Here is a 25,179-nt window from a genome sequence, read left to right as displayed (position 1 = left end):
CTGTTGCAAAGGGTATAAGCTCCTTCTTTCTCTCTGCTGCGTAGAATTCCATTGTGTAAATGTGCGGAGAAAAGGGAACCCTAGTGCACTGTTGGTGGGAATGCAGACTGGTGAGGCCACTGTGGAAAACAGTATGGAATTTCCTCACAAAACTAAAAATGGAACTGCCCTTTGACCCAGCAATTCCGCTGCTGGGATTATACCCTAAGAACCCTGAAACACCAATCCAAAAGAACCTGTGCACCCCAATGTTCATAGCAGCACAATTTACAATAACCAAGTACTGGAAGCAACCTAAGTGCCCATCAGCAAATGAGTGGATCCAAAAACCCCTTCATATTTTGGTTATAAAATAAATGTTACTACACCAAAAAAAAATTCTTACCCACCTGTCTCCCCATGTACATTTTTTTCAAGTGTAATCTATTTTTCATATATTATAAATACTTGCTACTGTCATGATTCATTTGTGCATTTTTAGTAAAAAAGGAACAACTTTTCCCTTCCAACCCCAGATCTTTCTCTTCCCCACCTGCCACCCTCTTTGTGGCCTCCACATAAGCCAAGTCCACTAGGCTCACATATTCTTGCCTCAAAAGTGAAAAGATTTTCTTCTGACAAATTAGCTTAAGGAAATCTCTAATTTTATAATTGTACAAGCTTATACTTTACAGTTCTTCAATTAATATTTGGAAAAGCCACTATGTCAAAATTACCGAGACAGATTTGACTCGCTAAAATTGTATTAAGTAAACGCTATCATCACTCTTTTAAATGTTAACACCAAGATTATATGCCTTGTACTCCCTCCAAAACCCTAGAATTTGAAAAAAGGTAATATTTTGGATAAATATATTTTTGCATTTTATCTGTACTGACAAAGAGGTAAAAATTAAGAAAATATACTTTGGCCCTGCTGTGTACCTCAGTTGGTTAGAATATTGTCCCAATATGCCAACATTGTGGGTTTGATCCCCAGTCGGGGCACATACAAGAGTCAACCAATGAATACATCAGTAAGAGGAACAACAAAGCAATGTCTCTCTCTCTCCCCCACACTAAAAATCAATTAAAAATAGATTTTGTTTTGAAATTCTATCTTAATTATTATACAGAGACTTTTTCACATATAAAAACCTTGAAACATTGGTAGTCATATTTTACAGATAAAACTGCGATTCAAAAAGTCCAAGTGCTTTGCTCTAGTTTCCAAACTGTGACAGTGCAAGAATTTATACTCAGGTCTCTTTCCACCAGTTGGCAACAGTTGGCGAAATTATTCCACAGACAAAATAAATAAGTAAAGTAAAGAAGTAAAGTAAAAAAGTAAAATAAAATAGTAACATAAAAGCTGTTCTGAGGAAAAGTTAACTGGTAGAAATAGGAATAAAAATCCTCATGACAAAAATAAGGTATTTATATGGCTGTTAGTATTGATTTTCTGTTTGTTAAAAAATACATTAGCTGGCCCTGACCGGTGTGGCTTAGTTGGTTGGTCAGGGCACATGCCTGGCTTGTGGGTTTGGTTCACTGTTGGGGAATGTATGAGAGGCAACTGATCAATGTTTCTCTCTCATATGTTTTTTCCCCCTTTCTCCCTCCCTTCCCCTCTTTCTAAAAATAGAATAAATAAAACCTTAAAAAAATACACTAGCTGGTAAAATAACCAAAATACAGTCTGCTGAAAGCTCTATGAACTTTCCCAGTGAAACACTCTGTATGGGTAAGCTTTCCTAAGAGCTGATTCTAACATTTTTATAAGTGCTGACATTTTTATTTCTATTGAAAAGTCCCTCAGGAATGTGTTAAACGAACCTCTTTCTTTATTTAAACCACTAAACATCCTTTAAAGTTGGGGCTGGCAGAGGGTCACGGTGAACATTAGTTGCTGGCCGTCAGTGGTTAGTGACACAGAAACTCCTGGGGCTGAGGAGAGACAAGAGCAAGCTCCAAGATTCCTCATCGCACAACTTCACCTGGTTATCTTGTACTTTGTCCTTATTTTTAGGATTCCTTTGCTTCCTCTCTGGTGTCAATAGCCACTTCTAGTTTTATCCATGCCTTTTGCAGATTCTACTATGACCTGAGATAACAAGGCTTACTCCGCATCATAGAATTGCTCATAGAATTGCTCCATTTTCTGAGGACCTGCTGTATGCTTGGCACTGTGTTTGCCATAATCCATTTCATCTTTTTAATCCTTACACAATGCTATGAATTAGGTATTATAACCATTTAATAGGTGATGAAACTGGGGCTCAAATAGTTTGTCCAAGTTTTCACACCAAGTAGGTAGTGGAAGCAGGATTTATAGTTGACTCCCACCCCAATTCTAAGTTGACCTGCCACCTTAGTAGGTGCCGACACCATTGTCTGCTTGTTAGAACTGCTGTGAGGCAAAATAAAAAGGCACTAATCAGGTGGGTATAAAAGGTTCATTGATCACTAGGATTTGTGTTCTGCAGAGTCTACCACCAAGTCTGCCAATTGTGTTTACCTCCTAGGTCAAACCTTTTGTGAAATGTAAAAGTCTATACAAATTTTGTCCTTATTTGTTGGCCCAGTAAAGGGTTCATAATAATATGATGTATATTATCATCCATTTAAAAGCAAGCAGAGTGAGTATGGTTGAGGCTACAAATGGGAGTTAGGGCTCAATGTTTGGCTAATACCCCTGACCTCCCCAGGAAGAAGGTCCCCCACCCCAAAACATCAGACTTGGGCATGTGCAGGTAAGCCCAGGAGAGGGTGGGTAAGGAAAGATTTTCATGAGAATACTTAATACCAGGTTTTCACAATTTTATTAGAAAACAAGTATAGTCCATTGATCAATGATACATGCAGTGCATGAATTGATGTTTATACTACATAAAAATATTTGGTATTTGCTGCAGAATTATACACATGAGTTTGTAAAAAGCCCTTCTTCATTAACCAGTACAAATATAATTAACCAAAAACGTCCTTTAAAAAACTGGCTCAATACTTTTCCTTTAATTGTAAATAAAATAGAGTCAGGAGATTAAAATTTATAAATTCTGCTAAGCCAGTGTTGTTAACGACTTGAAATGAAACACTTCTTTAGTGTATGTGCAAACTTGTTAAACACTCAGTCTATATATATATATATAGATAGATGTGTGTGTGTGTGTGTATAAAATCAGAAAATGCAGAAAAATCTAATTAACAGGGGAGTCCTGAAAGGAAGAGCTCAGAAGAGGTTTTTGAGGAAAACAATAAAACAAAGGAAGTTCCCAGGAGTATAGCTACTTCCTTCATCTGGCATCCTCCACAGGGAATGGGAGTGACAGTGTGACATCCCACCTTCCTACTAGGGCCCCTCCTCTGCCCAGGCATATCCCTTAATTCTAGTCCCTCTCAAAATTCCAGGTACAATGCTGGCAATGCCACTGCTCATTCCTGGTTACTTTTGATTCCTCGTACTTTCTGGCCAATTTTGCCACTAATTCTCAGTTTCAAAACTAGCTTTCTTGGAACTACACATGCAAATATATTTTACAGATGACCTACTAAAAATGCTCAGCATGACTTAAAGCTTCTGATCAGCCTTTTTTGGAGGAGACACCCACAAAGTTGCAGGGTCTGTTTGCTGCCAGATGAAAAGAAGGCACTTTCTTTAAAAACAGCAATTTCGGAACAGCACTGTCACTCACTGAGACTGCTGGAAGGAATCCAAGAGAAAAGAGGTGGGAAGAGGAGAGCCAAGGTATTAAATTCTGTTTCTCTCTAGTTCTTAGTACTTTTGAAGGGGGAAAAATGACCAAATAAAAGTTTGTGTTCAACTATAATAAATATTAAAAATACAAGAAAAAAAGAAAGCCTATCCATGTTCATATGACTTCAGTAAATGGCACATACATGTGGCATTTCAGTTTTCCAGGGTTTTTCTCTAATTATCCTAAGGATTATTATCAAGTTTTAAAAAATATTTTTCTTTATCAGAAAAACCCAACTTGCTCTCATTTTTAATTTAACAAGATACATTTATCTTTAGGAAAGAATAAATAAAAGCAGAAAATTTTTCATAAAATCTAACATAATTTTTGTAAATTCCAGCATTCAAAAGTTTAGAATTTGTTTTTTTAATTAGAAGCATGCCTTGACTCAGCCACCATCCTAGAAAACTATCATTTCTTCCAACCAAAGTGCTGGCGTCGGGGTGAAAGGGAAATATATAGGCCAGAGACCACATCTTCTAAACACTGTCCAGAAGCCAGCACTGGAGGTGCAAGCCCAGGACAGAGAGTGTAATTGTTTTTCCACAGGTACTTACTCACTATAAAGTCAAGATGATTGAAAATATGAAATAAGGTAATCTGTGGACATTTTTGGACAAAGTACTACACAAATCTATGTCGTATGTGCAAATTATTTGTGAAGGCACTGTAGACAGCAAGGCTTCAGGGAGCAGGGCTTCAGCAGCAGACACAGCGACTTCTCACATAGTGACAGCCAACTGTAAGTACCATCAGACTGACTGAGAGGCATCTTTTGGGAAAACAGAGTTGGAATAAGTTTTGAATTCTGGCCAGCTAGAGAAAATTCCAGAAAGCATTCTTCTCAGAGAAGACAGGAAGGAGGCAGAGATACAGGAGCACTGAGGGCAGGCTCAAAGGCACATGGGCTGACCTGGGAATTCACATAGCGGGGAATTCATATAGCAGGTCAGATGGCTGTGTGGACAGACTGCAGGTTTGGGAGCATCAGTGAAACATTAATGGGAGAACTTGGGCTTTAACTCCTGAACCAGGAGAGCCCCATGGAGGTAGAGTTGTCTTTAGCAAGAGTGGGATGATATGGGAGCAGTGTTTCACACAGGATGGTTAATCTGTGGGCCATGTGTATGACACAGTGCAGAGAGGAAGTGACTTGACAGCTGTCTTTCTGAAGAAATAATCAGTCAAATGAAAGGCAGAGGAATAAGGTAGATCAGAATGGTCATTCCAGGGGGAAATGTGGTAAAGGTGATCAGTTCTATGCTACCCTTATTTTTGAAATACTCTCTCCAGCGTAATGCTAAGGTTATTTCAAAATCTTAGAATCCTGGAGAGAATCCCTTTGTTCACTGAATTGACAATTTTAAAGGTCTATAAATGAGATTCAGTCTTTGGAAACTGATTGCTGGCTGTAGATGTGTATGAAGAATGCAAGGCAAGTGTTAAGTTCTCCAAGAATACTTGTTTTCCTGAGAAGTATCAATCATCTTGGGACTTCACTGGCCACTCAAGGGACCCTGTAATCCCCAGACTGGGCCAGTCCCACCCTTGGACTATAAATGACTTCACAAAACTATCTCTAGACAATATATTTTCTCGATGTTCTTTCCCCTCATTTGCTCTCCCAGTGCCTTTTCTCAGAAGTTCAAATGTTCACAGAGGGCATTTGTTGCCTTTTTAAAGACCTTCCCAAGCCCTCTGCCCTGAATTGCCCTGGCCTGCTATTGTCACCACATCCTGCCCCCTTAACAATCAGATTCCAGGTGACCTAGGGGATAAGGGATTACACAGGTGCATTTTTTGACTGTACAAGTCAGTGGAGGCATGGCCCAAGGTGCAACATCCTAAGACAGAAGTCACCCAAGGAACTCTTGGCCAAGGTCCTCCCTGCTACTCAAGAGGCATGTGCACCTCCCTTTGCAGTTTCTCCTTGGAATCTGGCCTGGTGGCCGAGAATAGCAACTGGGGCTTGGATGAAGGGGGCTGGTGCTGAGCTGGCATGTGGTACCTGACGTTCTTCCAGAACCTGGCCTTCGCAGACTGTGACCTTTTCTCTGCGAAGTCCCCCGACCAGCGTATGGCCCCATGCTTCCGCTTAATGAATTTAATGGATTCTGGCATTTTCTCATAGTCTTGGATTTTCTCCAACTCCAGCAGGACAACTTTAATTCCATCCTGAATGAGAGCATTGTACATCACTATTTGCTCTTCAGATGAACTCCCCAGCCAGCTGAACACAGATGTTTCTCGGACCAAAATAATAATCAGTCTTCTGCTTTTCTTTATATTTTCATTAGTGACCTCAACAAAGTCTGGAAAACATGAAGTATGTCAGAGTAAGTAAAATTTCTGTTTATAATCATTCTCTCCAGAACCAAACCCCCCAAAAGTTTCTTCCCATACCATCCCCCATATCTCTAACACTTTTTTCTTGCCTTACTTAAGATTAAAGTAGGTTCTCATTTTAGAGACCTGCTCAAAAAAAACTGACTCACTAAAGTTGAATATTTCACTTGGGACTCAGGACACTTTCAGTAGAAATTTAAAACCCTTATTAAACCAGTTGATCTATACCACTTCTGTTTATTGTACTGGTTTAAAGCAATTTTCAGATCTAAGTAGTTGTGAAGTTTTTCAAAATGAAATACAACTTAGTTAATTAACTTCAACAAAATATGAGAAGTAAATATTTTACATTAAATTATGTGAAAACCATCATTATGCACCACTAAAGAGGTTCTTGAAATTGCCAAATATGTGTGCCTATGCCACAGTTTTCTAGAAAGATGAAATCCAACTTAACCCAATTAATTTAATAATTAAATTTGTTTCAAAACAAGATTTTTACTTCTTTCCATTATGTTCATACCTTCCCCAACGTAGTCGTCCCTTCCATAAATGAACAGCTTATATCCACACTGTTTTTCTAAGACCTCAGGCAAGACTTTAAATACAAAAATATCTGAGTTAGAGGTGGACCCTTCCTCAAGGGTCTTTGGATATAGTATGTATGCATCATAGGTCTTTCCATCTGAAGCTAAAGGGAAAATGTTATATTTTAGAACAACAAGAAAGAAATTTGGCAAAGTCAATATTGCAAACATGCGTTTCAGAATGAATTATTAATTTTTTTTTGTAAAATGGTATGAATGAAGCTGTAATACCAAATGGATCATACCTTTTAAAAGTGTTCTACTATTACAAGTTTCTACTTATTTTGTTTTACTACCAAGGTGTTCTTCTACCGTTTGATGGTCACCTCACATGCAGAGTTCTTTACCTCTCTGTATGGGAACTATCTTCCAATTCTTATCTTTTCCCCCAAATGTCACAGCACTAAATTCTAGCATTCTCCCTTTTATATATTATTGTAGTATTCACTTTTTGTTTTACAAGGTTTAAAAAAGGGAGTGCTTCTCTGATGCCTGAAAATTGAGTCTTATCTTTGATTTGATGTCAAATCTTGGGTGATCTGTGTCCTGCCCAGCACAGAGAAGGTCCTCAACAGTGGTTTCTGAATAACTGGACTTATAAACACATGCTCTAAGTGCCTGTTTATCCAACCATTACAAACATTAAGGCAGTAACTTGGAAAACAATGCTTTTCAGTCTGTTCAGTTATGAAACTACAATTATATATAAAAATAACTACTATTGTAATGTATGTCACATTTCATTTTAAAATTTAAGTAAATCCCTTAGTTATCTTCTGCACCTCTTAACTACCCCCTCTCTTCAACAAGAAAACATTCCACTGAATACAAAATTGTACCTTTTTGGGGGAGAAAATCATAGCAAGAATCCCTGTACCAAAGTACTATGTCAATCTTGAAGATTTTATAGATGAAAACAGAGCTTGTAATTACTACTGTTAACATGGCAAATATACCAATAATATGCTTCTGGAAATTGGGAACTACGGCAAAAAAGAGGAAAAAATTATTAGAATCAAAAGAATTAAAATTTGAGCATAGCAAATTAAACATTATCATCCCAGAGAAACAATATTTGGGATTAGCCTGTGGTCCCAAATCCCAGATAGTATTAACCCATTCATTATCACTTAATAATAAATATTAATGTACAAGGCCATCTAGAACGGATGCTATATAAAAAAACTAAGGTGTATTGTATTAATTTTCCACCTAAGTAGTATAATATACAATCTCGTAGAAAAATAACAAAGATCATAGGATAGAGTACTCCATAGTAAAATGAGTCAAAGTCACTCAAAAGCCAACAAAAGTTCCTAGAGGTAGAAGAGTAAGGTGGGAAAAGGTAAAAGCTGGGAGAAAGAAAAAAGGGATTAGGGATGCCACACAAAATGTTTCTCACTTACACGTTCTCCCGTTCTCCCGTTCTCCCGGGCTTCACTTGCTAATTATTCATCCAGTGACTGATTACAGAGCAACGGAGGAAGGTGAAGGGGAGGTAAAAAGGGGGGATGTAAAGAAGAAGAACAAAGAAGAAAGAAGAAAGTGACTCCTAAATGCATCAAGGAGAGAGTATCTAAAAGCTCTCTTTTCTTAGTTTTTCAATTTAGGTCTTTGATCCATCTGCAATCGATTTGGGTATAAAGTAGAAATCAAGATATACCACCTTCCAGACCAACAGCCAATTGGCTAAATTGATATTGATGTTTATAGTCTTCATAACTGTAGCTTCATACAAGATCATTATACCTCTAGTATAAATCTTCCAGACTTGCTGTTTTTATTCAAGACCATTAGGGGCGTCCAACCTGTGGCCCATGGGCTGCACACAGCCCAGGATGGCTGTGAATGCAGCCCAATACAATATCATAAATTTACTTAAAACATTATGAGATTTTCTGTGTGTGGTTATGTGTCACAATGTATTTAATGTGTGGCCCAAGACAACTCTTCTTCCAGAGTGGCGCAGAGATGCCAAAAGGTTGGACACCCCTGAGAGTATTTTTGGCTCTTTACATTTCTCTATGACTTTTAGAGTAAGCCTGCCTACAACCACACCCCCCCCCACACACACACACCCATACTTGCACAAATTGTGCTGAGATTTTTAGTGGAATGGTTTTGAATTTATAAATTCATTGGGGACAGCTAACATCTTTGTAACATTGAGTCTTTCAATATATGAACAATGTATATTCCCCCATCTGTTTAGGTCTTTTCCAATTTATCTCAACAATTTTTTTTGTTTCTTTGTTTTTTAGTTTATATTACAGAGGTCTTGAAAAGCTCTTGATAGATTTATTCCCTATGACTTTGATAATCTTTGATGCCACTTTAAAGGTTATCATTTCAATTTAATTTCTACTGGTATTTGTTTGTTGTTAGTACTTACAGACATACATAGTAATACTACGTGTATATGTAGACTAGTGACCTTGTTAAATTCACTTACAGTTCTAACAGTTTGTCTGTTTAGATTTTGTTTCATATATGCATTCATAAATACCCTATTTTAACTACAACTAATCTTAAAGTATTTCACAAATACTCTTAATACTGTGTATAAAGATTATACAACTGATGAAAATCAATGACTTCTGACATCCTCTCCAGAACGTGGATATTTAGACTTCCCCTGTGCATCCATCATTCACCTAAAGACATTCATTAGGTACCTACTATGACCAGACTTAAGTTGCTACTAGTTCTGGAAATAGAATAATTAGTAAAATAAATGGTCTGTACCATCATGGAATTTACAGTCAAGTAAAGAAAACTAAGTATGATAAATATTGTGATGGGGACATATGGTGCTATGGAAGTACATCTGTTTTGGCAGAGAGCAGGAAGAAAAGCTCCCTAACAGAAGAAATAGTTCAGACAAGAAGAGAAAAAAGGAAAGAAGTTATCCAGGTTAACAGGAATCCAAGAGTGTTGTGGGCAGAGGAAATAGCATTGAAAACTTCAAAGTCACAGAATCTTACCATGCTAAAAACAAAATTACATTTCCAATATATAGTTTTGTTGTTTACCTGGTTGTATTAATTGGATATATGCTACATTTATACCATATGTATTCCTGGCTACACAGGTAAATGGATATAGATAAAATTTACTTTTCACTTCTGAAATATTAAGCATTATGATGATTGTATTCCTTTTTTTGGATGAAGGATTTTCCACTCTGTTCAAAAGAGAAAGAGTAAATAAAGTTATTTAAGTAAACTGCATTAACAACAAATAAGACACATGTGCATGGTTCATCTCTTAATTTGTTGCATAAATTGCAGTAGAAGTAATCACCAGCCCTAAGAACAGGTGTGATAATCAGGCTGTCAGCCACACTGAGGGTAGATGTGATAGCCCTAGGGCCACTGCCAGTAAAAGACTCAGCAGTAGAGAAACTGAATTAAAATCACCAGCTTTCAAGAAGAAAAAGAGATATGTGCACTTTGGTCTCCATGGGGCATAAAGAAGAATACATGGAACAAGAGCAGAGTGGGCAGGTGACAGAGAGTCAGAATGTAATGCTAAGGAGTCAGGAGTTTAACACTAGAGAGCTTACAGGTAGCCACTGGAGACTTGAGAAGTGGAATGCATGATTCCTGACCCCATTTAATGCGTCTTTTTTAGACTACTTAAAAAATAGATTAATATGAAGGTTATTCAGGAAAATTGCTTCATTGGACTGTTGCAACATATATAACTAATTTAAGAGAAAGTCTTCTAAGTGGTCCTGAATTTGCACCACAATGACATGTATTTTTATTTTAAATATACAAGACCTCAGAAATTCTGTTTAGCTTTGCAAAAATCAGTGTGGGCAGCAAAGGCATAAGAACCAATCAACTGTCAACTAACTTTTGCTATTAGGTTAAACCTATTAGGTCAAAGTTATATAAAGTATAACATGCAGTTTAGCACCAAAACTTCTCTTTGGTAAGGTCGGCTTTCAGCATACTTACAGTCTATAGTCTTCCACCAGCACTGGATCATCATCAATCATCGATCCATTCCACTTCCAATAGACAAAGTCACTGAACTGGCCAGTGACATTGCATATCAATTGTAGCTGGGATCCTGCAAAGCAATGTATTTTTAATCATAGTGTTAATTGATTTTATGTGATCTATCTGTATTAACAAATGACTACTGAATAAAAATTTTAAATTATATGAAAGCACAAGGAAAAAGAAAAATCACCCTTAAACCTACCACCCAGAAGTGACCACTATTAGTAACATTATTTATCTCACATCTTCTCTTCTCTATGCACATATGCACCTTTTAAAATGAGGTACAATGTATACTATTTGTAATGATGATTGCATTGGGAATGCTGACTCACACCATTAGCCTTTCAGGGCTGCTTAATATTCCACAATACAAACACAATATGATTAATTGTTGTCCTATTGCTAAATACAATTTGTTTTTAATTTTTCATTACTATTCCAATGAACATTCTTGTACATCAATATTATACATACCCGTAAGTACTACTTTAAATGAAAATGTAGTAGATTTCAGTTAAAAGGTGATACACATTTTAAAAGCTGACCACCCTCTCCCAAATGAGACTGCAAGTCCACACTGCACCCAGCAGTGTGTGCAGCTGTCATTTCCGTCCCCAACTCCCAGACCAGTCACTGCCAATTCAGAAAAGAAAAAAACATCATTTAAATTTCACCTTCATTTCTTCAATTAATAGTGAATTGACAGGCTTTTCGTAAGTTTAGTGTTCATTTGCCTTTAAGAACTGCTTATTATTCCTACTATCCATTAATCACATTCTCATGTTAAACTTACTAATGTGGAAGAGTTCTTTATTCATTAAGGGTATTAATTCTTTATCATACATGATATTTATTCCAAAAATCCTTCAGCATTAACCACATTTATTTCATTTTTATTTATAATTCTTTGGTACAGATATTTTTATTTTTTGTTTGGTCAAATTTATTAGTTTATTTTATCTGTTTTTGCTATTTTTTTCTAAAATCCTACCATCAAATCAAGAAAATATCCATGTACACTTTATTTGGAGCAAATAATACTTTTACTTTTGTACTGTTTTATAGTTTTAAGGGGGCACAAAAATTTTAGCTGTTGCAATGGTTTGTGGCCCTTCAAAGTATCACAGGCCATCAAAAGACAAACAATATTATCTGTGGTATTAATGTGTAAAGAAGACAATGACTTAGGAAAAATGCCTCTTTCGGCTCTGAAAGGGAACGTAACACACACAAAAAAGGGGAAATACTGCTCTAGATTATACTGGCCTGTATTCAATGTTCAGTTTTCACATCTTTGTTAGTTTATAACTAAGAATGTCTTTCTATTACCTTCCTCCGTAAATAACAATTTGGCTAAGTACAGAATCCACAGGTAACAAACTCTTATCTTCTAACCTCTGTCTTCATGTAGTTACCATTACGGAAAATAATGCTGTATGCCAACTTGATTTTTGACCCTCTGGTTCAAAAATCTGTTTTTATGTTTATTTATTTTCTTTTTTATTGAATTTATTGAAGGGCGTTAGGTTAAAAGTGTACAACTCAATAAAACATCATCTGCACACTGTAATATGTGCCCATTGCCCCAAGCAAAGTCTCTCTCTATCCCAGTATTTCCTCCCTTTACCCACCTCGACCTAGCTCTTGCCCCTTTCCCTCTGGCTATGACCACACTTAAATCTGTGTCTATGTGTTATATATATATTTTTTGCTTAAAGCAAAAAGCAAAGTTTTCATAACTTAAAGCTAAGCAAAAAAAATATATATATATTTTCAATTTCCTTCATCCAGCTCCCCCAAGCCCCTCCCCTCTGACAGCTGTCAATCTGTTCCATGTATCTATGCCTCTGTTTCTATTTTATTCATCAGCTTATTTTCTTCATTAGATTCCACATATAAGTGAGATCTTATGGTAGTATCTGTCTTTCTCTGACTGGCTTATTTCACTTAGCATAATAAAGCATAATAATCTCCAGATCGACTCGTGCTGTCATAAAAGGTGAGATTTCCTTTTTTCACAGTCCATTAGTATTCCATTGTGCAAATATACCACAGATCTTTATCCACTCATACACTGGTAGACACCTGAGCTGTTTCCAGATATCGGCTATTGTAAATAACACTGCAAGGAATATAGGGGTGCAAATATTCTTTCAAATTACTGTTTTGGGTTTCTTTATATGTATTCTCAGAAGTGGGACTGCTGGGTCAAAAGGTAAGTTCCATTTTCATTTTTGTTTTTGTTTAAAGATTTTGTTTATTTTTAGAGTGCGGAAGGAAGGGAGGGAGAGAAACATAAATGTATGGTTGCCTCTTGTGCGCCCCCTACTGGTGACCTGGCCCACAACCCAGGCATGTGCCCCGACTGGGAATCAAACCCAGAACCCTTTGGTTCGCAGGCTGGCACTTAATCCACTGAGCTACACCAGCCAGGGCCCATTTTTTATTTTTTGATGAAACTCCATACTGTTCACAGAGTGGCTGTACCAGTCAATGTTCCCATCAACAATGCACAAGGATCCTCTTTTCTCCACATCCTCACCAGCACTTGTCTGTTGATTTGATGATAGCCATTCTAATAGGTGTAAGGTAATAATATCTCATGGCAGTTTTAATTTGCATCTTTCACATGATTAGTGATGTTGAGGATTTTCTCATATGTCTATTGGTCATCTCTATGTCCTTTTTGGAGAAGTATCTATTCTGGTCTTTTGCCCATTTTGTAATTGGGTGTTTGTCTTTCTGGTGTTGCGCTGCATAAGTTATTTATATATCTTGGAAACTGACCCCTTATCAGACGTATCATTGACAAATATGTTCTCCCCTTCAGTGGGTTCCCTTTTCATTTTGTTGATGATTTCTTTTGTAGTGCAAAAGCTTTTTATTTTAATGTAGTCCCACTTGTTTAATTTCTTCCTTTGTTTCCTTTGCCCAAGGAGGTATATAGGCAAAAATATTGCTACAAGAAATGTTTGAGGTTTTTTTAATCCTCACCTGAGGATATGTTTATTGATTTTAAAGAGGGAGGGAGGGAGGGGCTAGCAAGAGAGACAGAGAGACAGGGCAGGGGGGAGAGATGTGAGAGAGAAACATCAATCAGTTACCTCCACGCACACTCGAATAGGGATCAAACCTGCAACCGAGGTATGTGCCTTGACTGGGAATGAACCCCCAACCTTTCGGTGTATGGGACAACACTCCAACCAATACACCTAACCAGGGCAGATGTCTGACCTGGAGCATGTTTTCTTCTAGGATTTTTATGCTTTTACAACTTGCATAAATGTCTTTTATCAATTTTGAGTTTATTCTTGTGAATTTTGTATGTTGGTGGTCGAGTTTCTCTTTCTTTTTTTTGCATGTTCCTGTCTAATCTTCCCAACAACATTCATTGAAGTAGCTGTCTTGACTCCATTTTATGCTCTTGCCTCCTTTGTCAAATATGAATTGACCATAAAGGTGTGGGTTTATTTGTGCGCTCTCTATTCTATTCACTGATCTACATGCCTGTTCTTATGCTAGTACCAGGCTGTTTTGATTACAATGGCCTTGTAGCATCATTTGGTATTAGGTAATATGATACCTCCAACTTTGTTCTTATTTTTCAAGATTGCTGAAAACTGGATTGAGATAAAACTGATGTATTTATTTGTATATAATAAGATTAAATCTAAAATATCATTTGTGATAAAGCAGTTCCAAGTTTCAAGTTCTTTTTTGGCATTTTTTGCATTTGGCCAAACTAATGAAGTTGACACAAAATATTCTGCAACTCTTTTCTAATTTGTCTTCTTATTGGATTTTTCCTCCATTTTTTCCTTTATCCTCTCCAAAAAAACACTCTTCATTCATGTCTAATTCATCTTCACTTTCTTCACTAGGAATGTCTTGCTCAGTATCCAAATCCTCTGAACAAACTTCCACAAAATCTTCATCTTCTAAATCACTTTCATTTTCATATTCAACGCTATCATTCTCATCATCAGACTCAAATAGAATTTGCTGAAGTTCAACATCTCTTGGACTATTGAATCAATACATTTTTCCTGCCATTTTCAATGGTATATGAAAAAAAAACACAATGCTCACTTCGAAGTTTGTGAATAAAAACAACTACACTAACACTGACTTCGGAGTTCGTGGTCTCTCAGATACTATTTCCTATCGAATATCACATACTAACGTGTTATAACCAAACTGATGGCTTAAAGGTATGGCGTAATATTAATCTCAAACACAGAGTTAGTCATGACCTTGAATCTATGCACCTGATAATATGTAACAATATTTTTAAAAAGAGTTTGTTTGTATCCTTCAGATCAGCTGCAACCACTGCATGGTTAAGGTTATTATTGGTAGGTACTTATTGCCATTTTATTCTTTGTACATATGTTCCTCTCCCTCTCTATTTCTTCTTCTTAAAGCAGCCTCTTTAACATTTTTTGCAATTTTTGTTTGGTGGTGAACACCTTTAACCCTTTTTCTTTGGTCTGGGAAGCTCTTCATTTTGCCCTCAATTTTAAATGATAGCCTTTCTGGGTAAAATAGTCTTAATTGTGGGTCCTTGTTTTTCATCACTTTGAATATTTCATGCCAATCCCTTCTGGCCTGAAGTGTTTCTGTTGAGAAATCATCTGACAGCCTTATGGGAACTCCCTTGCAGGTAATTAACTGCCTCTCCCTTGCTGCTTTTAAGATCCTTTGTCTTTAAGCTTTTGCCATTTTAAGTCTTGGTGTGTGCCTCATTGAGTTTGTCTTGATTGGGGCTCTCTGTGCTTCCTGAACTTGGGTGAGTTTTTTTCTTCATCAGGTTAGGGAAGTTCTCAGATGTTACTTTTTGAAACAAGTTCCCTATCTCTTCCTCACTCTCCTATCCTCGGGGTACCCCTATGATACAGAGTTGTTATACCTAATGTTGTCCCAGGGTCTCCTTAGACTTCCCTCAAGTTTTTAAAAATCTCTCTTGTCTTTTAGATGTTCTGCTTGGGTGCTTAATGTAATCTTGTCCTCTAAATCACCAATTCAATACTCTACTTCATCTAACCTGCTGTAGATTCCTTCTAGTGTATTCTTCATTTCAGATATTGTATTATTCCTTTCTGTCTGGTTCTTGTTTTGTGATTTCTATGTTCTTTTTAATGCTAACTATCTCTTTATTTAAGTTCTCATTGAGATCATTCACTGTTCCCCTAATGCCCTTGAACATGGTTATAAACATTGTTTTAAATTCTGCATCTGGTATTTTGGGTGCATCCATGTCATTTAATTTTTTTCCGAGGGATTTCTTGTGTTCTTTAGTTTGGGGCACATTTCTTTTTACACCATCTATCTTCACTTTATGTTTGTCTCTGAGTATTAGGTAGACCTGCTGAGTCCCCAGCTTGTATGAGGGCTTTCTGAAATAGGCGCCTTATGGGTCGCAGTGGTGCAATCTTCTACATCACCTAAGTTAGGTGCTCCGGAAATGATACTGTGTGGTTTACATGCTCCCTCCTTTTGTAGTTCAGTCTTGAATGCTGTTGGCCCATTCATGGGTACTGTTAACCCTCACAGTAGCTGACTCTAAAGATAGACATTATTCACCATGTAAGAGCAGCTCTTCAGAGGCTGCCCCCTGAGGCTGAGTTGTTGCCAGCAGGATTTGGTGTGTGCCAAAGTCCTCCTTTGGCTGTGCCATTTGTGTGACTAGTTGGATGCAGCTCTCCACAGCTGGTTGTATTGGTTTTGGGCCCTCTTGGCCAGGGCACCGGTGCACATCACTGTCAGACCGTGTATGTAACTGGCCTTAGGTCACTTGTCTGGAGCTACCATGCTATTCACTGTTTGTGGGTCCACATACTGGGCCTTGGATGTATGTGGGAGGATCGGATTCCTGAAGCTCTGAGCTGAGGTCAGATTAATTAAAGTTCAAGGCTCCCTGAGGTCAATGTCCTCCTGGTGACTCTTCCACACCCTGACCCCAACGTTGCCCGGACTTCCTACAGTCTTATGAAGAAAGGCTGTAGAATGGGCTTAAGCTGGCCATGCTACTCTGACACTTTCTCAGGGCTGAAGCCTAGTAGGGCAGGGTGACTGGGTTGGGAAGACACAGCTAGTAGGTCCCATACTTGGGGACAGTGTGGTCAGACACTGAATGGAGAGAATGTGGCTCCTACTCCAGAGCTATACCACACAGTCTCTGCTAGTCTCCAACTCTAGTTCCCTCAGGAGGAGCACACCACAAGTTCAAGTTTGGTGCAGCCAGCTATCCCCACTGCAGGAGCAAGCATGGCAAAACAGGGCCACCACAACTTTCGAAAACAGATCAAGAAAGCCCTCTGTTGGGAGTAATGCCAGTGGGGATGTGGGAGTGGGGTGAGCTGCATGCTTCCCCTCAGCTTCATAGCCAGGCCACTAGAGACCCTGACAAGGGAGTCTTCTGTTGGGGGTGGCACCTGCCAAACCTTCAGGAGGGGGAAAAGATTGGTTCCCATTCCAAAGACACACTGCTCAATGACCATCTGAAAGTCTGTCTGTAGTTTCTCCAGAAAAAGAGCATACCTCAAGTCCCTGTTGGGTGTAGCCAACAGTCCTTTCTGCCAGACTTGAGCTCAACAGAGTTGTGTCACCATTATTTGGAGGGTTAGTACACTCCCCCAGCTGGCCCTATAAGAACAGGAGTGCCTGATACTGGGAGACAGTGCCTGAGGATGGTGTGGAATAGGGACTCAGAACAGGGACCTCAGTAACTGACACTCCAGATCTCTATCCAGAGCCACACCACCTAGATCTTCTCTTTATGACTTCTGTATGCTGTGTGTCTCCTTCCTTCTACCAGAGGCCCGGATGAGCACCCAAGAGTAAGCCTCTGTGAGTTGGCCCTCTAAGAGAGCATCTGGATTCTAGCAGACTCCCTCCTCTTCTCAGTGAACAGAGTCCCTGCAGATTTTCACTGCCAGATGCTATTCAGGCACCTCTTCCTGGCTCTGGCGCTCTGATTTGGGGTTCCTGGCATGGGGTTGAGACCCCATGCAACCTCGGGGGGAACTTTTATAGCCAAGATATCCTTCTAGCTTCTCAGCTGTCACACCTGGGTGGAGGGGCCAGCCCTCTCTGCATCTCCACCCTTTTTACCAGTCTCTGTGTAACTTCTATAAATCCTTGGATATAACACTCCTATTCAGCTGTCCTTCAGTTGGTCACTCAGGTTGATTGCTCTGTAATTTAGCTATAAATCTGGTTTGGCCCTGGGACCAGGTGTGTGTAGCTTCCACTTACTTCATAGATATCTCAGATCTCTCTGTTCTTGTGTTTAGACCAGTGGTTTCTAACAGAACTTTCAGTGATGGTGAAAATGTCCTATATTTGTTTTAATACTGCAGCCACTGGTCACCCGTATCTATTAAGCTCTTGACCGAGACACTAATTTTCAATTGAACTATATTAATTAATTTAATTTGAATTACATATACATAACCACATGTGGCTAGTGGCTATTGCATTGTACAATGTAGGTCTAATGCTTATAAGATTTCTTCATTCTTGAAATAAAAAATGTTCAGTAACTTAAAAAAGTATTTTTCTAGAATGACTATCTTTTTGACCTATAGTCTTACTCTTCTTCCTAAAAGCTTAACACCCTGGGCATAAGAAATTCATTGTGTACCAAATAAATTACACTTTTATTCCTAGGCCTATCGAAATTGGCCTTTGGCTGGTGTTTTCATGGGTAATAGGTTTCCACAGAAAGGCAAGGATGGGCAAATCAGACTTGGTTAGAGGCAAGAAATCCAAGGAAACATTTAACATACAATCTACGCCACCTTCTTTCTAAATATACATATATCCAGTAAACAACTTATGTTTACTACTATGCATAGTAAAGGTACAATTTATCTTACTCTTGAATTCAAAATAATTATTTCAGCACACCCTAATTTGAGGCCACTTACCCAAGACCACTTCCATCGTCTCATTAACTGGACTCACAATCACAGGCCTCATGGGCCTATTTTCCTCTGAAAGAAAAACATCCACAGGGCTTCTCAGTCTCATATAGATCAGAATCTCAAGTGACAACAACACTTCGCTAAATATACCAAAACATACTATACAGCATCCTGCCAGATATTCCCTTAAGTGACTGAAGCATTTATGGCAGGAGACGGAAGGCAAGAGGTGAAGGAAGGAGGCTAACATGAAAGCCATAGCAAAACCGTGAATACCCACTAAAAAGCCTGCACCCTTCTGAACCCATGGAGTTTGGTGCTACAAAAAAACACACATGACACCAGGTCCCGAGGCTCCAGACAAGTGCCTCTCTTAAAGTGAATCCAGGAGTATGAGCAGTCATGGAAAGGCACTTCCCTTGGTGGAGCATTATTCCCCAGAAAGACCATCCAATGCTAGATCTGCTTACATTCAGTAACTTTAATAATGACCCAAGACTAGAATGTCAAGAAATTTGGCATAATTTATTAAAACAGGAATAAAAATATTAAGTAGCTCCAGAAAGTAATCTGGCTTTTATTTATAAGAAGATTGTCTTCAAGGGGTAACCTGTGGCCAACCCCGGAAAACTATGAACTTGAATGTAAAGTATTAAAAAAAAAAAGTAAGCTCCATCAAGGCAGGATATTTTCTTATTGTTTGCTAATATATACCTAGAACAGTGACTGGCACCCAGTAGATGCTCAATAAATAATTTTGAATCTGCCTTTAGAAAAAATAAAAAATGACCTCACCCCTGCTTAAGTATGTTATTTCTATATAAGGGATCATAAAAGGAGATGAAGAATATGTCTGCTGGTCTAGTTACTAGATAGATGGCTGGCTGGCTGGATAGATAGATAGATGATAGGTAGACAGACACATAGATAGATAGACACACAGATAAATACACACATAGATAGATAGATCTCAGGAAAAACAAACCAGAGTTAGACAATGACCAGAGAGAGAATGCTAAAAACTCAAGATGGTTGTGACTATTGAAAATTACAATTCACTATTGCTTGTAGGAATTAATTCTGATTCAATAATATACACTTTGTAAAAAATAAATTACTATTGAATTGAGGTAGCTCAACTATATGTAGGGTGATGGTGTTCTGGGTGACCTGTGACATTTCCTACTCATGCCTGTTGTCCCAGCATAATTATTAATAAAAACCTCTTTAACTTTCAAACTCCTCATTGGAGTAACTCTTTGTACATTAGACAAAACTTAAAACTCTGATATTTACAGTAAGATCAAGCATTCTTCCATTCCCAGATAACTTGTCAGAGTGCACTTTGTTGTAAAATAGTTTTTAATATGAAACATGGTTAATAGAGAATTGAAAGCCTCGGGGAATTAACAAGAATAATCACCATAAACCTATTCATTGCTCATCTGTTCTGCATCAGATACATGACCACAAAATTGATCTCTAATCTTCCCAACAACCTGGGAAGGTTGCATCATCTTCATACAGAGTAGGAAACAGGCTTAGAGAGGTAAGGTAATTGGGCTAACAGGGAACTAACAAGAGGGAGATTATGGGGGTGTAACTTATTCCAAAACCCATCAGCACCCTCATCATCATGCAAATGATCCTCATTGCTAGACATTCAGATTCCCCAAGGGAAGGAGCCCAGAACTGTCCTCATACACCAGCCCCAGAGTTCTCAGGAAGAACCATCTTTAGCCATCCCAAAGAACGAGCCTCCTAGTTCAATTGGAAAATGCAGCTCATGTTGTCTGTTTAATTAGCTCTGCATCTGAAGCAGGAATGAAAGCCATTTACATAGTATTTAACAACAAATTAAGACCATGTGACCTTTGGCAAGTCATCAAGATTCTCATGGATTTAATTCCTCCATGGACAATGAAGGTAATAGTAGAATTGTGGTCTGTGGGCTTTCCCAGACGTAAACTACTAGGACTGAAACTGTGACTCACCTAGAGTTAGAAGTTCTATAACCCGGGTGATGCGATATTGCTTTCCCAAGTATGTGTAGGATGCAAGACAAGTATAGTTCCCTTTATGCGCTTCAGTCACATTCATGATAATGAGCTTACTTGATTCGCCAATAAAATTTATATTGTCAAGAAGTAGAGGTTTGCAGTCCTAGATAGAGGGACAGGATGGAAGTATTGAAAACCAATTAATAACTTACTCCAGTCGGCCAGGAAAAAAATCTATTTTTTCATATCAGCAAATGTTTTATAGATATATAATATATACATTATATTTTATATGAATTTATGTATACACACAAAAGAAAAAGAAAAGAAAGGTTCCTTGCATACAAGTTTTAATATTGTAATTTTTATGGCAAAAGGCATAATACTCCTAGGGTATTAAATGTTTAGGCCTATGAGCCTTGCATTTTGAAAACAAATTTATTTGGCAATTAAAACAACACATTTGAAGAAAGAATGCTCACACTATAGTTTCTCTGTAAGGCTGTACTTCCTTTCTTCACTGATACTATTTATTTTGTGTTTCTTACCCTGTACAGGATGATTCTCCAAGTAAGCTCCAACAACCTAGGTAGATCAAATGTATCCAAACATAATGTGTTCTCTATACAGTGCTAGCCAATCACTTTTGAGACAGCTACAGAAACTACTAACTCATTTAAGGACCACAAGATAATTTAAATAAAACACAAAATAATACATTTTGTCACAAACAGTTATCTCTTGAAAACCCTAAATTTATACTCAGTCTTATCTTTAAACTTTTGTTCTTACTATACTCTTCTCAGCTGTATCTAATAAAATAAAAATAACAGAAAGTAAGATTTTAGTTAAGCTGCAAATTAAATAGATGTAGTCTTACAACTTTTAAAAAATGTGCCTATTAAATTTTACCAATAAAAAGCAAGCAATGGAAAAACTAGGGAGATGGTGAGAGAAGATGGCGGCAACATAGGTGGGTGCAGAGTCCACTTCCCCTCAATACCAGTGAAATACCTAGCTGATCTGAGGAGATCAGCTGAGGCGAACAGCCAACAGTATTCCAGCATATATGAAGATCAGAGACCAAAGATAGAGGACATTGAAAGATCTGATAGTAAGAAGAGTGCTTAAGGACAATAAGGTCCCCAGGACCCACGCAAGCACCAGGGCGGCAGAAGCCCCGCTGGGGCGCAGGGGCTGCGGCAGGATTCTTGGGGGAGAGCCAGACTGAGCTGTGTGAGCAGCCAGGTGCTTGTTTGGACAAGGGGGGCTTGAATAGGAAGAATTTCTCAAAAAGAAAAAGAAAATAGAGGCACTCAGGGGCTACTTAGAGAACTCTCAGCAGCAGCCACAGCCTCCGGCGCCCCTCCCCCCTCAGCCACTGGACTGTGAAAGCGGGATAAGCAGCCCCTGCGCTCACCTGAAGCCCGGTTGCGCGCACGCAGATTAGTGGACTGGGGGCCCACACCTGAAACCCCGCAGGGGCACCCACACCTGAAACCTCAGGTGGGTGCGCATCTGGAGCAGAAGCTAGATGCTCCACCCACAGGCCCAAAACAGCGGATCCCAGGGCTGCTGACTCAGTCCCAGGGCGGCCCCGCCCACCCAAGAGACTCAAGCCCAAAGCCGCTGGATTGGCTGATCAACTGCCTGGCTGCCTGCCAGGGACCACACCTACAACGCCTACCTAACACCTGCACACAGAGCCATGCAGGGCCTACTGACTCTCTAGGACAAAGGCAGAACACCCAGCAGAGGGGAGCTGCAGGGCTGGCGGAGACTGCAGGCTGAACAACAGCGAAGAGTGTGGCCCAGGAAGGGAGAAAAGTGAAACCAATCCTTCCAAGCACCCCCTCCCCATCCACAGACAGGACACCAGCAGAACTAACCTGACCGGTTTAAAGCCAGCAGAAGACTTTTTTTTTTTTCCCCCTTTCCTCCTTTCCCCCTGAATTCCTTCTTCCTTTCTTTTTTTTTTTCATTCCTTCTTCCTCCCATCCTTTACCTTTTTTATGCCTTCTTCCTGCCTACTTTTATTTATTCCTATGTTTTAATTTTTGTTAAAATTCCTTCTTATCTTGCCTCCGATCTTTCTTTATTCCCTCTTCCTTCCTTCCTTTCCTTTTCTATTTCCTTTTCCCCTCCTTCCTTCGTTTTTTTTCTTCCCCCCTCTCTCCTTTTCCCACAGGGGAGACAACAAAACCTGGAGTGCTGAAAAGACCAGAGTTAGACAGTGGTACACCCATAAACATCAGCTCAAGACCAGTGAGCACAGGAGATTAAGGAAACAGCACCACTGAATCCCATTGGCATTCTACCATAGAAGTGCATACCATAAACCCAGGGAGTCAGAATAGATCAATTTAAGAAGCAGAGGCTAACAAGAAGAGTCTCACAAACAATGAGAAGACAAAGAAACAATTCCCAAATGAAAGGAAAGGAGGAAGCCTCAGAAGGAATGCTAAATGAAAAAGAGGCAAGTCAACCATCAGATACTGAGTTCAAAGCAATGGTTATCAGGAAGCTCACTGAGCTCTCTGAGCTCAAAGAGAACTACCAGAAACTACAGGGAAACTACAATGAACTCACTGCAAACTATATCAACATGAAAAAGGAAATAGAAACTATCAACAAGAGCCAAGAGGAAATGAAGAATACAATTTCTGAATTGAAGAACACAGTAGAAAGAATGAAAAGCAGACTTGATGAAGCAGAAGATCGGATCAGCGAGCTGGAGGACAAAGTAGAAAAAACACCCAGAAAGAGCAAGAAAAGGAAAAGAGGCTCAGAAAGAATGAAGACGCAATAAGGGAAATGCAGGACAACATGAAATGTAACAATATTTGTATATTAGGAATACCAGAAGGAGAAGAAGAAGAGCAAGGGATAGAAAACCTGTTTGAAAACATCATGATGGAAAATTTCCCTAATCTGAAGAGGGAAAAAGTCACCCAAATCCAGGAAACACAGAGAGTCCCAAGCAAGAGGAACGCAAAGAGACCCACTGCAAGACTCATCATAATTAAAACGGCAAATTTCCAAGACAAAGAGAAGATCTTAAAGGCAGCAAGGGACAAAAAGGAAGTAACGTACAAGGAGCCCCAAAAAGGTTAGCAACTGACTTCTCAATGGAAACGCTCCAAGCCAGAAGAGAATGGCAAAAAATATTCCAAGTAATGAGAACCAGAGGCCTGCAACCAAGACTACTTTACCCACCAAGACTCTCAATCAACATAGAAGGCCAAATAAAGAGCTTCCCAGACAAAAGAAGTCTAAAAGAATACGCTTCCACCAAACCAGCTCTGCAAGACATGCTAAAGGGACTGCTGTAAGGAAAGGAAGGAAAAGAGAGAGGAACACAGGTAGGAAAAAATGGCAATGAATAAGTACCTATCGATAATAACCTTAAACGTAAATGGATTAAATGCTCCAATCAAAAGACATACAATAGCTGAATGGATAAGAAAACATGACCCACACACATGCTGCCTACAAGAGACCCATCTCAGGACAAAACACTTACACAGACTGGAAGTGAAGGGCTGGAAACAAATTTTCCAAGCAAACGGACAGGAAAAAATTAGGGGTAGCAATACTCATATCGGACAAAACAGACTTCCAAAGAAGGGCCATAAAGAGAGACCCAGAAGGTCACTTCATAATACTCAAAGGAAGAATCCACCAAGAAGACATAAACATTGTAAATATATATGCACCCAACATAGGAGCACCCAAATACATAAAGAAAATCTTGGAGGACTTCAAGAAAGATATTGACAGCAACACAATTATAGTAGGGGACTTTAACACCCCACTATCAAAAATAGACAGGTCTTCCAAACACAATATCAACAAGAATATAGTGTCACTTAACAATACCCTAAAGGAAATGGACTTCACTGATATATATAGAGATTTTGCTCCCAAAGAAGCAAAATACACATTCTTTTCAAGTGTCCATGGAACTTTTTCAAAGATAGACCACATGATAGCACACAAAGCAAGCCTCAACAAATTCAAGAAAATTGAAATCATATCAAGCATTTTTTCTGACCACAAGGGGCTGAAACTAGAAACCAACCCCAAAGGAAAAAGCCCAAAACACTCAAAATCATGGAGACTGAATAGCATGCTATTAAACAATGAGTGGGTCAAGAAAGAGATTAGGGAAGAAATCAAAAACTTTCTGGAAACAAATGAAAATGAACTCACAACATCCCCAAACTTATGGGACACCGCAAAGGCAGTCCTGAGAGCGAAGTTCACAGCAATACAGGCCTACCTTAAAAAGATAGAAACATTTCAAACAAACAACCTAACCCTACACCTACAAGAACTCGAGGAACAACAACAAAGACAGCCCAGAGCAAGTAGAAGGAAGGAAATAACCAAGGTCAGAGCAGAGTTAAATGACATAGAGACTAAAAGCACAATTCTAAGGATCAATGAATCCAGGAGCTGGTTCTTTGAAAAGATAAATAAAATCAACAAGCCTTTAAATAGCCTCATCAAGAAAAAAAAGAGAGAGGATCCAAATAAACACAATTAGAAATGAAAGAGGAGAG

At 38.7% G+C, this 25,179-nt stretch overlaps 1 protein-coding gene across 6 annotated transcripts in view; it reads right to left on the bottom strand.

The window, feature by feature from the left end:
* Window positions 1-2,782: 2,782 nt before the first annotated feature.
* IL1R1 (interleukin 1 receptor type 1) overlaps window positions 2,783-25,179 on the bottom strand; it is a 62,504-nt gene continuing 40,107 nt past the window's right edge. For 5 of the 6 annotated variants that reach the window (XM_045204739.2, XM_024571795.3, XM_053924252.1 and 2 more), the window contains 7 exons: window positions 20,609-20,777; window positions 18,618-18,683; window positions 10,636-10,750; window positions 9,703-9,854; window positions 7,510-7,653; window positions 6,607-6,774; window positions 2,783-6,049 (listed from right to left, as the gene is read on the bottom strand). In XM_045204739.2, the coding sequence (XP_045060674.1) occupies window positions 5,628-6,049; window positions 6,607-6,774; window positions 7,510-7,653; window positions 9,703-9,854; window positions 10,636-10,750; window positions 18,618-18,683; window positions 20,609-20,777 (1,236 nt within the window). In that variant the 3' untranslated portion in view covers window positions 2,783-5,627. The remainder of the gene's footprint in view (window positions 6,050-6,606; window positions 6,775-7,509; window positions 7,654-9,702; window positions 9,855-10,635; window positions 10,751-18,617; window positions 18,684-20,608; window positions 20,778-25,179) is intronic. The other variant, XM_045204741.2, reaches the window with a different exon arrangement.

This window comes from Desmodus rotundus, chromosome 5 (assembly GCF_022682495.2).
Source record: "Desmodus rotundus isolate HL8 chromosome 5, HLdesRot8A.1, whole genome shotgun sequence".
Lineage (NCBI taxonomy): Eukaryota > Metazoa > Chordata > Mammalia > Chiroptera > Phyllostomidae > Desmodus > Desmodus rotundus.
Note: the sequence above shows the minus strand (reverse complement) of the source record. Positions and strands in the feature narration are given on the sequence as shown.